At 35.2% G+C, this 16,440-nt stretch overlaps 3 protein-coding genes across 11 annotated transcripts in view; all 3 read left to right on the forward strand.

The window, feature by feature from the left end:
* Nucleotides 1-208: 208 nt before the first annotated feature.
* Nucleotides 209-12,671, forward strand: LOC116337358 (uncharacterized protein PFB0145c-like). 7 transcript variants are annotated; one of them, XM_031761830.1, is made up of 13 exons: nucleotides 209-227; nucleotides 2,354-2,631; nucleotides 2,709-2,828; nucleotides 2,962-3,460; nucleotides 7,161-7,202; nucleotides 7,270-7,375; nucleotides 7,446-7,668; nucleotides 7,739-8,069; nucleotides 8,152-8,381; nucleotides 8,466-8,890; nucleotides 10,842-10,949; nucleotides 11,157-11,387; nucleotides 11,764-12,671. In XM_031761830.1, the coding sequence occupies exons 2-13, from the start codon at nucleotides 2,415-2,417 to the stop codon at nucleotides 12,559-12,561; spliced, it is 3,330 nt and encodes a 1,109-aa protein (XP_031617690.1). In that variant the 5' UTR covers nucleotides 209-227; nucleotides 2,354-2,414; the 3' UTR covers nucleotides 12,562-12,671. The 7 variants fall into 7 exon arrangements, with proteins under 7 accessions (XP_031617690.1, XP_031617692.1, XP_031617691.1 ...); XM_031761832.1 differs by lacking the exon at nucleotides 209-227 and adding an exon at nucleotides 487-657 and having other exon boundaries at nucleotides 8,152-8,330; XM_031761831.1 differs by lacking the exon at nucleotides 209-227 and adding an exon at nucleotides 487-657 and having other exon boundaries at nucleotides 2,721-2,828.
* Nucleotides 3,471-7,154, forward strand: LOC116337359. 3 transcript variants are annotated; one of them, XM_031761834.1, is made up of 6 exons: nucleotides 3,471-3,847; nucleotides 4,013-4,071; nucleotides 4,194-4,424; nucleotides 4,529-6,339; nucleotides 6,428-6,808; nucleotides 6,970-7,154. In XM_031761834.1, exons 1-5 carry the CDS (start codon nucleotides 3,781-3,783, stop codon nucleotides 6,747-6,749), a joined length of 2,490 nt encoding a protein of 829 aa, XP_031617694.1. In that variant the 5' UTR covers nucleotides 3,471-3,780; the 3' UTR covers nucleotides 6,750-6,808; nucleotides 6,970-7,154. The 3 variants fall into 3 exon arrangements, with proteins under 3 accessions (XP_031617694.1, XP_031617695.1, XP_031617697.1); XM_031761835.1 differs by having other exon boundaries at nucleotides 6,973-7,154; XM_031761837.1 differs by lacking the exon at nucleotides 6,970-7,154 and having other exon boundaries at nucleotides 4,529-6,351; nucleotides 6,407-6,495.
* Nucleotides 12,672-14,595: 1,924 nt separating the features above from the next.
* LOC116337825 overlaps nucleotides 14,596-16,440 on the forward strand; it is a 43,220-nt gene continuing 41,375 nt past the window's right edge. Inside the window, exon 1 of the mRNA XM_031762749.1 lies at nucleotides 14,596-15,228. The gene's annotated coding sequence lies outside the window, so the exon portion shown is untranslated. The remainder of the gene's footprint in view (nucleotides 15,229-16,440) is intronic.

Here is a 16,440-nt window from a genome sequence, read left to right on the forward strand (position 1 = left end):
TCGTGAATTACGAGGAGGACGTTTAATTGCACACTGTAACTGTACCCGTCGCAATGGATTACAAGATTACTGTGAACGATCAGAATGCCAAGAGCATGCAATGTGTTTAACAAGACCATTTCCAAAATGTTGTCCATCACTATTTGCAAATCGCTTCGAAGCGATTTCAATGGGTAAACGCACCAATTCCAAAAATGCAAGCAAAATACGAATGTTAAATAACGGCAGTAAGTATGATCATGTAAAATAGATCGAAATGAAAACAGAAAAGTTAAATATTTGCAGGCCGTGCAATTCAATATAATCCCAACACTCGATTGAATGCAGTAAATAAAAAGAAATCCATGCGGTCCATATAATTTACCGTGCAATCATTTTTAGCGATTTAAATTCACCACAATCCAGCTGAAATTCAATCGAATCGTCTGACTTAATAATTTCATAATAGTAATAAGTTTAAAAGACAGAAGAAGAAGGAGAAAAAAAATGGTTGAGACGCAGCGCTGCGTGTGAGCTATGCGCAAACTATTTATTTTCCTAATGTGCCAAAATTGTGTGTTTAGCAAATGAATAATTGAAAAATTGTACATTTGTTGAGAAAAAAAGAGTGTAATTGCTTCGGTTAAAATTGAAAAGAAATTGATGTTCAAGTCGAATGTAAGTTTCACGCAGTCTATCATTAAATATGCGATGATTTCAATAAAAACGAAATATTTCTATTGTGTGTTGTGTATTTATTTTTATTCCCTACGAATATAAATGAGAATGCATTGTTTTGAGTGGACATTGTGCGATCTATGTATTGAAATGACGAACGAAAATATGGAGTTCAAGTGATCAGTGTGCTTCGTTTACGAAACATCATATTCTTTTATTTTTTTGATGAAACTTTGTACCCATCGGACCTTCGTATAAGAATCGAATGTTATTTACATTTGAACATCGGTTGACATATCAAACTAGAATGGTATCGCCTTTTGCTGCATTCACATTTCAATTCGAATGATCATGAAATTCTTTTTTGGGTTTCGTAAAACACACACAGAAAGAGAGGAAGAGAGAGAGAGAGAGAGAGAGAGAGAGAGAAAGAAAGAAAGAAATGCTTCACTCGTATTTCATTCAATTTCCTATCAACATTCCGCACATTTTTGATCGAATCGGTTGTTATTATTGTGCATGGTTTTTGTCACGTTGCAATTTAAGCGTAATTTATTATGTATTCGTTTTAATCATCCAAATTGTTTGTTACAAATGTGAGTCTTGTTTCGGCAATGAGATGAGCAATGACCCAAGTTGGCCAAAAGTCAATGTTTGCGTCACAAATGACTCTCTGTCACTCTCTCTCTCTCTCTCTCTCTCTCTCTCTCTCTCTCTCTCTTCATCTATGTGCTCATCGGAATGCAGTGTCTATAGGTGTAATTCATAATTGCCAAATACATAGCCAAAAGCGCAATATGCGCACTAGGAATGTACATAATGAAATATAGACTTAGTGCGTTCACTACATTCCATTCGTTTGCCGACAATCATACTCCGATGATTTAATTTAGTTATTCTTTTGGTCAAAATTTGTGTTGAAAATAATTGCTTGAATGGCGCATAATGGTTTAAATTTTATATGACGACAGGAGAGGAGTCTTTAACTATCAATAAGTGTAACAAGAGTGATTTTATAATGTTGATTGAAAATTCTTATTAACCAAAATATGGTTTGTTTTTGCTATAAATTTTTTTAATTGAAAAACTTGATGAAAACATAGTCTAATTTGAATCTCATCGATCACTCGAAATTGATAGTAGATATTGAATGTGTGTTTAAAATCGCGTTAATTCACGTCATAGTGCTATCAAAACTGTACAAAAATAAAATGAATAACAACCATCAAATAGAAAACCGAATGATCAGTTTTGTTGTTATGAACGCAATGTGTGAATGAATGTGTAGTCGTTTGATTGAATTTTGCGCTGTGCGGCATTGACAAATTATAGTTTACTGTAAACACAAAATAAACGGAACATTTTCAATGCAAATAAGTTTGAATCGAACGGTTCGACGCGACGTGATGGAAATTTTTTAATATATCTTATTGCGATTGAGAACATTTTTAATTTTCAGAGAATCTTATAGTTTTTTTTGAACGAAATTCGTTTACATACATGCATGTGTGTGTGTGTTTGTTTATTTGCTTTTTTTCGATGTCGTTATGTGTCATAGTGTAATTTCACATTCAGAGTTCGACGTAAATACTTTTACGATGACGCATTGTGTATATGATATATTAAATGTTGTTTAGCGAGTCTTTAATTTGATCATGTATTTTTTTTTTCTCTTCCGCTCATTCCATTATTTCAGATGTCTTAGGGAGTTTTGTTCGAATTACTTATACGGATATTTTCATTTAACAAGCGATAGAATGTCATCAAAACCATCTGGTCTGCGATTTTCATCAGTTTCGTCACAAACGAGTCAACCACAACCAGTAAAGCCATCCGCAAATTTTACAAAAAATAGTACGATTTCAATAGTTGGCAAAAAACCATCCACAATTGTTTACACGAAAAATATCAAATCCAGTCCCAATCAAACGATGCAAACAACAAAAAAATTGCAAACCAACCAATCACCTTATGGTAATTTATGGGCACCTATTTTTTTCAATCATTTTATTTTATATGCCAACCAAAAAACATTTTAAACAATATTTTAGAATCCGATACAGACATTTCAACATCAAATGAAAATTTATCGATGGAACAACGATATGTTTTGCGCCATACGCCACGTGCTGAGCCACAAGGACAAGAGAATTTGGTCGAATCGAATTCAGGTTAGATTAGTCACTTTTAACACGTACACAAGCACAAACCGCATAATCACTAGCTTATAGCTTGTGGTGTGAGCAACGAGAGTATATGTTTTTGTTCATATAATTCAAAAGAAACTTAAATAATTACACACAGCTCGATATGCATCGGATCAGCAAAGATTCTCTTCGAATACATCGTCCGATTCGACGCGTTATGCGTCGAGTAATCGTAGTCATTCAGGCAGTCAAACTCCAAATTTGCAGCAAGCAAATTGCAATATCAACGAAAATATTGTCAATAATCCAAACAATAGCATAAGCATTGGCATCGGATCGAATCGAAATTCTCTAAAAGAAAACATCAATTCGAATCGTTCATCGATGGATGTATCAACATGTTCGTATAATACATTGATTATACATCCGGATGATACACTGCATGCGCCATTGAATCGCTTGACGGGCGAACATTTGGTGCAGGATGGTAATGGTAAAAGAGAGATGCAAGAGATTACCGAAATTCCCGACGATTACTTAAATCAAAGTCATGTGCTGAAGCATCTCGCCAAAGAAATGAAAATACCAAGCAATCGACAGCGAACCTCATCACGAGAACGAAGTTTACTCGATAATGACAAAGAGCATACAACAGGGTATACTTACTTTAAAAATTACTATTCCATTATTGAAGAATGCTATCCATTCTTTCGATTATTTTTCCATTACACCCATTACATCCATTTCAAAAAATCACAATATCAATATCTATTTAGTATGTAAGAAAGTAGTAAGGGTTTGATCACACATATACACACATAAATTAAAAACAATTTGCAAATGAATTGAACGAAGCTGCGTTAGCAAACACTTTGCTCACAAAAATTGAGATTTGGTAGTAGTAGTAGTAGCAGAGCAGAGCAACGAAGGAATCATCATTGGATACACACTATCGCATTAACGTTGCATCGACAACATGGCTCAGCACACGATCAACAGAGATAGCGAGCCAAAGAAAGGGAGAGATTACTTAGCACATTGTGGTGAGTAGATTTGAATACATATTATGTTTGGCCACTGGGTTGACATCACAAACACAAATCGCCTTCAACAATAAGCGATGCCACACCGTTTAGTTCAGTTTTGACGTTTGAAGCAACAGCACATTTCATAACTAAGTTTTTCAATTTTCATATTGCATACAAAAGTAATGCGCGCAGACGAGGAATGTGGAGACGAGGAATGTGGGGTGGAGCGCGGAAATGTGGTAAGTACATTTGAATTTTTTTTTACTTGTACAATTATTGTTGTCATTTTTTCAACAGCATATTTTATTGATGTGTACATTGTATTAATGTAATTTTTTTTATTTTTCCCCTGTCTCTATAGGTTTCAAACCTAGCGAACACTCAGCCAGTTGTTCGTCTGGAAAGGATGAGCAGAGATTTGTTACGGCAATGGAATGTACCGCGGCCAAATGTGACACAACAAACACCAGCACGCCGTTCAAAACGTGTGCAAACTGTACCGTCTGTCGCTCGTTCTTCTCAGCCACATGATAGTAGGGACGATGAGCCGCTAGCGGCCAAAATAAGACGTACCGAACAACCATTTAATTCGGTAAAAAAAATTCATTTTCATTTTTTTAAAATTAAATTTCCAATATGTATAATTGTATACATTATATTAATGCAATTTTTTTTATTTTTCCTTTGTCTCTATAGGTTTCAAACCTAGCGAACAATCAACCAGTTGTTCGATTGCAAAGAATGAGCAGAGATTTGTTACGGCAATGGAATGTGCCACCGCCAAATGTGACACAACAAACACCAGCACGCCGTTCAAAACGTGTGCAAACTGTACCGTCTATCGCTCGTCCTTTAGTATCTGAACCACCGCCAAGTCGGCCAGTTTTGAGACCAGCCATGCGAGACGAACCATCTACTTCACGTGGTTTGACCTCTGCGCCACGGCCGTCATCGTCACGTTTCACACAACAACCACCAGCACGCCGTTCAAAACGTGTGCAAACTGTACCGTCTGTCGCTCGTTCGTTAGTTCAAAGTCCGGTCATTCCATCGACATCGGCTGCACCGATTGGAGCACCATTACAACCGCTCCGCAATGAACGAGTGTGTCGCCGCAAAGGTGAACAATCGGATCCTAACCAAGAGACATTCACCATCAAAATGTCTCTGCGGACATTTTTGAGAAACGGTCCGAATGATCCAACTCGTATTGGTGGTAAACGAAACAAAGATCAAATGAATGCAACGAATGCTGACAACGCCAACAATAGAGATAGTGATATGAAACGCCGATTAATGGCAATCATTGATAATGCTGTGATTGAGATGTCCGACTTGACGCGATTATCGGCATACTATGTGCACAACGAATTGAATCGTTTGGTCGATAGCAACAACGATGCAGCAATCCGTGCAGAATTTTTAGCGCCTTTTGATGCACACAAGTATTTTTTTGCCCTAAAACATTGCCAAGCTAACGTCAATTGTCCATTAAATCCAATGTTTGCACAATATCTAAGGGATAAGAACATTCCAGTTCAGCCACACATTAACAACTTAACTCACCCGATTAGTTTTGCTTACCAACAGTCCGCCACAAATATGCGCAATAACACAAATATGCATGGCAACGATCACATTCGCAATTATTTCAAGCGCAAAAATATTATGGAACAGGAGATTGATGTGTTGATGGACTATTTGCAATACGAAGATTCGGAAGTCGAGCTGTATGACGGCACTCGCGCGCATTTAACCGAATACTACAATGAGCTGCATCCATTGTTGCCACTCGACCGTATTGCTCTCTACGAAAATGATCCTGAAAATGTTGTGTTCCAAGACGACCATCTCATACCACGTGGCTGGTTGTGGACTACAACAGACGATACCAAGTACTATAAACACGTGCACGAGCTGATCCATTTACAGCGTTGGATTCAACAGCACAATGTGGCCAATCCAAATGAGCAGTGGCAGTCGTTTCGTGCCATTCCGCAATCGAAGAACAAACGCAAACATGTTCAATTCGATACGGATGGTTTCATCGACATGACAAATTTATTGTATGCCCGCAAAGAAGATAAAGTAAGAAGAAGTGACAAACCAAATTGGGATAACAATGATTATGATGCGTTTTGGAATCGGTATGTAAATTTGCGGAAAATAAATCGTAACGGACAAATTTTCGGCAACTATTTTACGACCGACGGTGTGACAGCATGCCTGAGAATGATTCGTCGAAAGCGTGACGCGACGAGTGCACCGACCAAAACGAGTAAGAAAAAGAATAAGAAGAAAAAGGGCAAGAAACAGTACGAGAAGAAAGAACCGCCAAAATGTCCGGAAGACATTAAAGCTGCCTTCATAACACATACCATTGATCGATATTGTCGCATAATGGCAGTTCATGAGCCAGGAACATCGATGCTCTGTAGTCGTGATCACGATATCACAGACCAACCATTGCACCGCGAAAGACCGGAGAATATGAATCCAAAGGATCGGTAAGTTTATTGCTTTTTGTATTGCATTTTTATTTTATTCAGTAAATGTGTCGTATGACATGAATGTTAATTTTATCGTATCGTTCAGTTTCTTAGTTTGCAACAACTGCGAACCGGCCCTTAACCATGTTCTCCCACCACCAAATGAGTGGATAGCCAAAATTCATCATACATTCCGATCAAAACATCGCCTTGAATTGGAACCGAATCTCAAGCATTATGGACATTCTATCGCGAATCAACAATACAATGGACGCAAGCAAACTATTGTTTTTGACCGTGATCTGAATGCATCACGCAACATGATATACAAATCATTGTGTATGATACAAGATATTCCAATCAATGGTGATTTCAATCGGAGTGCTGCCTATTTACGACAACGGGCGGCTAATGCTGCCGCTCATTAAATGAATATCCTCCTCGGCCGTCTCCCGTAGTTTACTCCGTCTAAGAGTAATTTACGTGTGTGAGTAAGTGTCGTTTGGTTCCATTCATTGTAGACCGATTGATATATTAATGGTGATATTTTTTTTCATTCCATTCTTTTTTTTAAATTGAAATAGGTAGTGGCCTTGGCACCAAGTGCTATTCTATAGTAAGCATTTTGTTTTTGTTTTTCTTCCACAGCAGAACGCGATTCTTAACACTACTACCAAATCTCAAATTAAAGCAATGTTGTTGCAAATGTGTGACGGTTACTTTGCTCTTAAACTATACATATTTGATTTTCATTATATGTTTCCATTACTTCCATTACGTTCCATTACATATTGATTAATTCCCATTATTTCCATTCTTTTCTTTGTGATTAACCCTAGGCAAAAGTCAACCCGAGCAAAAAGTCAACCCGATCTAACGAAGTAAATGTTGTCTCAATTTTTCTTTATTCCTTCAACTTATTTATCATTGTCATTGTGTGTGTTTTAGAATACCCGAAAATCATATTGATGCCATGGAAGCTCTGGTCAAAGAGAATCACCTCCTCAAGCAACAGTTGCAAAATTGTTTTACAAAAGTGGCCAAAACACAAAAGGTACGCGCATTTTTGAAAATATTCCGAATCGAATATATTGTTGATAGTATTTGTGTTTATTAATTTTCAGCTTGAAGAAGAGGTCACAAATATCTATCGGGCTCATGAAGAATTGAAACAGACATGCGAACGACGTGAGAAACTTGAGAGAGCTGCACGAATGCGTTTGCAGAGTGATCTTCAACGAGTTCAAGAGCTAAATGCAGTTATGAGAGATCAAGTTGATATTTTACAGAGTCAATTGCTTGCACCGTCCGAACATCAAATTTTGATTGCACAACTTTTCACACAAAGTAATTTCATAAAATGCATGCATTTATATATATCGTAATCTAATCGACCATATTTACTTATTAAATCTAGATAAAGAATTGAGCGCAGCTAAAGAACGACAAGATATTGAACTCGGTGCCCAACGAGCAACTTTGCAGGAACAAAGAAATCACATTGGCATTTTGGATTCAGCATTGACAAATGCCCAACAAAATATCAGACGATTGGAGGAAGAATTACGAAAGAAACAAATGTATATTGATCGATTAAATCAGCTACATCAATTACAACAACCGAAACAATGTGAACGAAAAAATATGCTGGAATTTGATCCGGAATTGTCAAAAGAATCGAATCGCAGCGGTAGCAGTACAACCAGTGACACAAAATGGCAAATGGGCGACAAGTCCCAAATGATTCGGTAAATATTTTTAAATTATAAACAATTCAGTTTGTCAGTTGAACAAATCAGCTCAATTTGTCTTCCATTCTATTTTGGACAGAGTTGAAAGTGAACAACGGCACATGGATGATGGAAGACAAAATACGCCCAAATTGATGGATAAACAAGACGAACGAAATTTAGTCGAAGCAAAACAGGATAAGCTCCGATATTTAGAGGAAGTTCATTCGGCCCAACGGAAAATGAACGATTTACAGGCACATCTCAAAGTATTGGAAAGTAAATTGGCTGACAAAGATGTCGAAATAAGATTATTGCAAGAAAAGAAAAGTAATTTTTTTGCTAACCTCCAAGAGTTCGATATTAATTCGTGTTTTTTTGTTTTTTCTTCTTCTTTTTATTTCGTTTGAATAGTTTGCGGATCATCATTTGATTCGTATAATAGCTATGGCCTCAGTCCATTGGCATTTAATTCACAGACATCGTACAATGCATCGAATAATTCCTTTAATACGACAACAAATGCATCGTTGCTTGAACAAACATTCGGTCATCCATCTGCATCGATTGGCGGCTATTCACAACAAGTTCCATCACCATACAAAACCAATCCGACCAATCTACAGTCAATCAATTTGAATAGTAATGTTGTTAATTCGCCAAATGGTGGCGGTGTTGCAGGTGGCTATTCGGCCAACAGTTCCAACTATAGCAATAATTACGATTCGCCAAACTATAACCAAAACACATCTAGCTATGACACATCATACGAAAATATCACACGAAAATCCATTGATGACCATATGAAAAAGCATCTTGACGAACAGTTACTTACGAAGGTAAGCCAATTGTCACTGGAGCATGTATCGAGGCTTTTAGCACAAAAGCAACGAGAATACAATTCGACCAATGATATTATTTTAAATCAAATACAAACTAGTAAAGAAATTGCTAGCTCATGCCGAGACATATCCGCTGACAAAGAAGAATTTTACTAAACACTGTGTTATTCTACCGCCCTGCCCCCCCGCAGTTTGTTATCCGTTTGGTTTTTCGTTTTTGCTTAATTTCTTTTTTTTAATTTGAAAATTCCAATTTTACTTTCTGACATTTCAATGGAACCAACCAACAACACTACTAAAAATGCTCAACTAAAACAACCAAATGCCTTGGCGTGTTTTACAATTGAGTGAGATAAAGTTTGAAAACCCCCAAAATTAATATGATTTCTGATTTTGGTAATGCTAGAAGTATTTTTATTTTTGCTTTGCTTCCTTCGAATTTGTTTTAATTTAAAAGAAGAAAAGAAAAAATCAGCTACTTATTAACAGACTTTGATTTAAAAGTGCTCCGTGATGAAGAGATTTTAGGGTGATAAAGGATTTTACACAATGAAATATTTTAAGAAATTGATAGTATCGAAGCATAAGATTTTTTTTTCTCCAAAGAATTTTGAGCATTTGGACATGTTTATAGCTTTATTAGCGGTTCATGAACAGTCAGGAAAATAACATTTGCAAAGCATTAGATAAAATGAGACTGAAATTCATCTAAATGATATAATCATTTCTGTGAAAGTGTTATAAACTAATTGACTCCGTCGAGTCGAAACTCCAAATGAAAATCAACGCATTATAGTACAAGTGCAGCCAATAAATTGAAAAAAAAAATTGATTTTAATTCGAAGAAAAATAGCGCTGCAGCGGGCTCTGCAGACTTTGATACTTTTCACGGAGACCTTTTTTAGTCAAGATGCTTTGTGTACTTTGCCGATTTATTGGTTATACAATAAAATACGGTTTAAGTTATTTGAGTCAGGTAGCTGCAAATAGTCTTGGAAGCTAAACAATTTCATGATTTGCACAAGACAACGAAGAAAAAAAAAACATTTTCAAGATACGAAAGGGGTTTAATCGGAATGGTTTGTTACCAGAAGGAAGATGCAAACATAAAAACTCTCTAGTAGATATTGAGTTGGTGAAAATATCTATTATTATTATTATTTCTTGTTTGATGAGAAAAAAAATGTGTTTAATTGTTATTCAATTCCAATTGCTGAAACTACCTTACGAATAGTGTACCTAGTTGATAACAATTAATATTGTAAATTATCGAAAACAATTAGAATAGAAGGATTTAGAAATGAGGTGCTTACATATGGCCATCAAATACTCGAAACATAAAGATTCTTTTATATACATATATATACTTTACATATACATTCATCGCCAAACGGGAGCATGAATATGTGCAGAATGTGTTTTTTAGTGTAATTTTTTTTAAACCCAAATTTAATGCATGAATAATTCAAAAACAAAATGGACCAAATGAACTTTTATGTAATTATTTTTTTTTTCTTTTTGAACATTTTCAAACCTATCTACCAAAATAAAGAAAATGCAATTGAAAATATGCCCAATGGACTTTTTTGACTGTTTGACAATGCTTATCTGTTTGTTTCATTTTTTTTGCAAAACCTGCTTTGCGCTCTCCCCAATTCAATAAATACTTTCTTTTAGGAATATAAGAAAAAACAAATCGCTTTAATTTTTATTTGTGTTGCGTGTGGCTTATAATCCTTTGTCCAGTACAATACAGTTGCGCATGGAGTACGCTTCGCTAAAACAATGGACATTTTCTACTAAACAAAGAAAAAGGTTTGTGAAAGTGTGATCAAAACTATTACCACAAGCTCGTTCCGCCTCGTTTGAATTTAAAATAAACAACAACAACAACAACAAATACAACATTTCGCACATTGCATACTCTATTTAATTATTTTTGAATTAGCGTGGTCTCTGCTGCTTTCCCAGTCTTAGTTCGAAAAAATCGAATTTGGCTTTATTATCTGATCAGGTATCCGTTCTGTCAACAAACAATAGCGACTCATTTTTGCAGGTAATTTTCACGATCAAATTGACATATTAAACCAATTTTTATTCGTTTTTGCTTTTATTTTGTGGACGATTTGCGTTGATTTGTCCTCGATATAAAATTGATGGCACAAAAAAACACACACACCAAATCGTCTCTATTCGCCAAAATGGAATCGAGGCGAATAAAATTGATATAAACAAAACCAAAAAAAAATACACTAACAAATAGAAACTAGTACAACGGGAACGCAACCGACACGAAACGAAAGACCAAGATCTTGGACCGTCGTCATCGATGTCAAACCAAACGAAAGCCGATGAAATCGTATTGCTTGAAAAACAAGGCCTATGCTCACAAAAATTACGAAATAATCTGACGGGAAATTTGGCCAAAGTAACGAATACGGTTGGTCAGAATATGACTGATATTAGCAATATTGATAACAGCAATCTGATAAAGGTCGAGCGATTTTCTTTGTTTTTGTTTTTCAAATAAGCTTTTTAACTTATACAAAATCAAAAGCGAAATCACACCCACACATCTTCTGGGCATTTTGGCATATAGCAATCACATTGGAAATTCAATCTAAAATACATATTTTCGCTCAGTATATTGGATACCGAATAAATACAAATTCAAAAAAAAAACTGTCGCCGATGATTTTTTTTTTCAACGGATAATGATAAAATTGTAATAATAATTTTCAATTTAAATTTTACCTAGTTATTTTTTTTTTTGTTGAAGATGCAATTTTTTCAATTCGTTATTAACGACCGTTTTTTTTCGTGAATTTGTATTTATTGCCGAAGCATTCATGCGTTTTTTTCATTTACAGGACGTAAAAACGTACGCAAATTTGGGACAAAATTCATCGTATCAAATGGGCGGACGAATGAAGGAGAATCGCGGTACATCATTACCACCAAGTGCTTTGCCACGGCCAGCGCGCAGTTTGAAACCACCGCGAAAAATTGACTATGATCGTTTAAGTGATTCATCAAATAAAGCCCGTTCAACAACACCGCCAAAAATCCCATACGATATGAAAGCGGCAACGATGAAACGAAATGAATACTCTCGGCGTGATTTTACACCGCCGGCCAAAAATTATGTCGAAATGAAAGAAATGCTCAACTTTCCTAATCCACACTTTTCACTAAAGCGCAAGGATTACGGATCCATGAACAAATCGGAATTCTCCAAACCTGAACATACATCGACGAAGTATTATCAGCGTCTGGAAGAATCGCCAAAACTGAATAAATCATCGGATAGTGGCGGTTTTAAACGGTCTTTATTGCCAAGTGCGCGTAAATATTCACCGGCCGTTGCGTCAAATTCAAATAAACAACATTCACGTGATTCATTGAATTCAAGCGAATCGAATCATTCGGTGAATTCAAATTTACGACAGAGTCCAATTCATTTGAAGGTCGACGTACATAATACATCGAATGCATCTTTCCATCATCAACACATCAATTCACGTACACCACCAAAGCATATTTATATGTCATTGGCACCACAAGATAAAACGGCTTCATTGCCACCAAAACCGATCGATAATAATCGCAGTGGACGAAGAGGTGGCAGCGTTACAAGAGGAGAAAATCGATATAAAATCCAATTTTAATAGCTCATTTTTTACAACTCTTTTTACTTTCTGCTTCGATTAATTACAAAAAAATAAAAAATAAATTAAATTAAATAAAACCATACACACACACAGTTAATTCGATATATTCTAGCTTTTGTTTTGTTAATTTATGGAAAAATGTAGAAAGTAAAAATAATTTCAAATAATTCAAATTTAATCGATTAATAAATAAGCATTTGTGATTATATTTTTAATTTTCTAAATATGACGAGAATATTCACACGTTTCACATTTCAGTTAAACAAATCAAATTAATTGAAAGCAACAGGTTATTTAATATGAATGAGAGAGTCGAGTTAATCGGAAATTGAAAATGAACAATGACCGCTTCAACGGATAAGGTGCAAAAGCAAAGCAATGGCAAACAATTGGAGTTCCAATACAACAACAAAAACAACAAAAAATCAGCCAGGAAAAAGTTTTGCGCTTACATACAGCATACACAAAAAAAAGACACCAGTCGACAAAAATTGTTTCATTATCACTCGATAATTGAAAGTGGACTACTTTCATCATTGATTTTCATAGAAAGTATGTCAAGGCTTACGTTATATATAGTGTACCCGCACACTATGTACGCAGCGTGTAATTGTAGTTTATTTCGTTTGTACTCGCATTCAATCGCACTTCTACACGTTCAAAACGATGGCGTACGAACCGACTGTAATGTATACACGTTCATTTTGAACTACAACATTGTGTTCATTTCGTTTATTTATTTTCTCCGTTTGTTCGTTGGTTTTGGTGTTCGGTGCTCTTTTTTTAGTATTATTTCTTTGTGTTTTTTACATCACACAGGAAAATTTTGTGCTACATATGCAACGTGCACACACGATCCAACCGAAGAAGAAGAAGAAGATAAAAAAACTGCATAGTTTTGCCATTGCTATTACTGTTACTATTATTATGAGCAATTGTCGATGGATTATTTGTTTATGTATTCAGAGTGGGACCTGTACACTCATACTCATACCGTTTATGAGCGAGTGCAATGAAAGGAAGCAAACAGTTTCATTTAATTGAAAAAGATATCAAAACTGACGGAAATCTTTGAATCGTGTGAATTGACAAAACGCTGCTGTACAATCAATTCGTGACATTTAAATGCATTGCCCACTTCGATTTGGCCATTAATTATTGAATTTTTTTTCCAAATTTGTAACACCATCACCATCACCATCAAGTAAGAAATTGTACTGGTGCTTCGAAACAATTGAACATATATTATGTGAATTGTTTCGAATGAACTCACCAGCGGCGGTATACGATCAATCAATCAGTGTTGAATCAACTGTTGATCGTGAAAAGATCACGAAAATGTAACTCATGCAATGCGATTCGTTGGAATAAATGTCAAATAGAAAAGTTGAATGTTTTTATCGATCCTGTAAAGTGTAAATTGAAACCCACACTTTGATTTTAAAAGAATTTCAGGAAAGCATTATGATACAACGAGATAGAGATGATCTTTTATTTCGCATTCATACCAACACAATCGTGTGGATAGAGACAGAAAGAGTGAGTGAGCTAGAGATAGTGAGAGATTCAAGATCCGGCAATATAAATGTAAGCTAATATTCGAGAGTACAGCGCACATTTCGTGGTATTTCTAAACAGCTCGTTCAATTGATGAAGGAATCAACTAAAGAAACAACAACAATAAAAAAAAAAACACACAACTAGCACGATACAAATGCATGTATTCAACATACATCGTTTGTGCAATCGAACACAATTTCCCCCTCCCTCACGCCGGTTGTCAACACTGTGTGTCTTCTCTCATACACTTGAGCCGAACAGCCAACATTGTATGTGTGATGAATGTATGTGTGGTGAGTGTACGTAACATGTATACGTGAAGTTATATAGCTTTGTGTGAGCGGAACACTGTGTGTGTGCTATGTGCATGTGTATCGAAACTGTCAATTCACAACAGTTATTCGGCCGCATTTCGTATGGTGTTCGTTTTTTTACGTTTTTGTTTTCATTCAGTTGAGTTAAAGTCGTTGACGAGGTTAGACGTATTTTGTATTTTATACATGCGCGCGTTTAACAAAACATCTTTTTTTTATTATTATTTTAAATATAAACCATTTTCATATTATACTATCTCTAGCTGTTCATAAGAAAAGTAGATGTAACATTGTAAGATACACATAATCCGCGTAAGAGTAGACTTCTCGATACATAAATAAAAAAGAAAGAAATATTGAAAGAACGAAATACACCGAGTGAAACTAATAAAAATAAAACAATTGAAAAGCAAGAGCAACAAATTGAAAATCACAAGAATTTGGATACGACCGAAAAAGACAACAGAATAAAAAAAAAATTAAAAAAACGTGCAACAACAACATCAACTGAACCGTAATATAGATATTTTTACTTTTTGTTTGGTTTAGTTTTATTTAAAATACGAAACTACGATTCCGATTGACTCATTGAAAGGACATCAGTGAATTGACTTTTAAAATAGACCGCATACATGAAACCAAGCGACCGCTCAAATATAATGACAGTGTTTATTTTGCAATCGTTTGATTAACCACGAGAAAGAAGAAAGAAAAAAAGAATCTTCGAACAGTGAACTGTATATTCGAATCGGTCGTATTCGATTGTACATAGTTGGTGATTTGTGTTTCGGTGAGTCTTTTATGTGTGTGTTCATCAAATCATTTTAACCGCTTTCATCCGTACAAAACAAGCGAATCAGGTGTTTGAATTGTAAGGGGCCTGCTATGTCGTTGTCAATTTATCTCTTCAAATTGTGTGTGACATTTTTACTTTGAATTTTACGTTGGTTATCAGTGAATTGTGCGTGTGCGTGTGTGTGAATTCATTTGAATTTTGGTGCATAAATGTGTATGGTTTTTGTTGTTGTTTCTCTTTTCTCTCTATGTTTCGATTCTATTTTGGTTGTTCAATTGGATTCCATTAGGAATTAGGTGATAGAGAATGAGCGAAAATTGTTCGAAAACGAAACAAACAATAATGAAATGATATGCATTTGAATTTACCACAGTGCAAATATTTTACGTTTTGGCAATTTTATGTTTCACTGCTGTTTATTTTCGTTGTTTTTTTTTAACAAATAAGTGAAATGCACTCACTTTTCCGTGCTCGCATTGGAATGTGCGAAATATATGTGTATATCAAATACACATTCTTCCCATTTTCATGAATCAAGATATAATAAATGAAGAGTAGAAAAAAATGCAGAAGAATTGCAATAAAAACAGTGGAAAAATCAAGGCAACACAACAAACTCTATCGGTATAAAATTCGTCGATAAACATAAACAAGTTTGAACCGACACAGCAAATTTTCACTGTGGAAAAACAAATATACTTGATTGGATTAAATAACACACAATTTTTTATTGTTCTTATTTATAACAACAAAAAACGAACGAACGATCGAATAATAATAATAATAAAAAAGAGATTTATACAAGATCTGCGGGTGAGTACTGCCATATCGATATCGCATACATCAATTTACAATAAAGTGAATTGTTCGTTCGAGTGACATGAGACATATATAAGAATAATTTACCCATAGACAAATATGCGATGTGTTCGAAATGTATCGCCAGTGAATGATTGAGGTTCGCATAAGGAAATCGCAAAATGTAAATCGCACGAAACAAACTAATTATTGGGATTTTTGAAAGCCGAATGCCAAAGCGAAATATCTCAAGAGAGAGAGAGAGAAAATGCACACACACATTCATCCGTGCACATAAACCATTGCAACATTTTTTTTTTCTCTTTACTTCGTTCTACTGTCGATTTGTACTTGTGATGATCAACAAACATAAATTGAGAAATGAACGCGAACGTGCCCAAATAGACG

This window comes from Contarinia nasturtii, unplaced genomic scaffold (assembly GCF_009176525.2).
Source record: "Contarinia nasturtii isolate CC-2019 unplaced genomic scaffold, AAFC_CNas_1.1 Cnas_scaffold_285, whole genome shotgun sequence".
In the NCBI taxonomy this organism is placed as follows: domain Eukaryota; kingdom Metazoa; phylum Arthropoda; class Insecta; order Diptera; family Cecidomyiidae; genus Contarinia; species Contarinia nasturtii.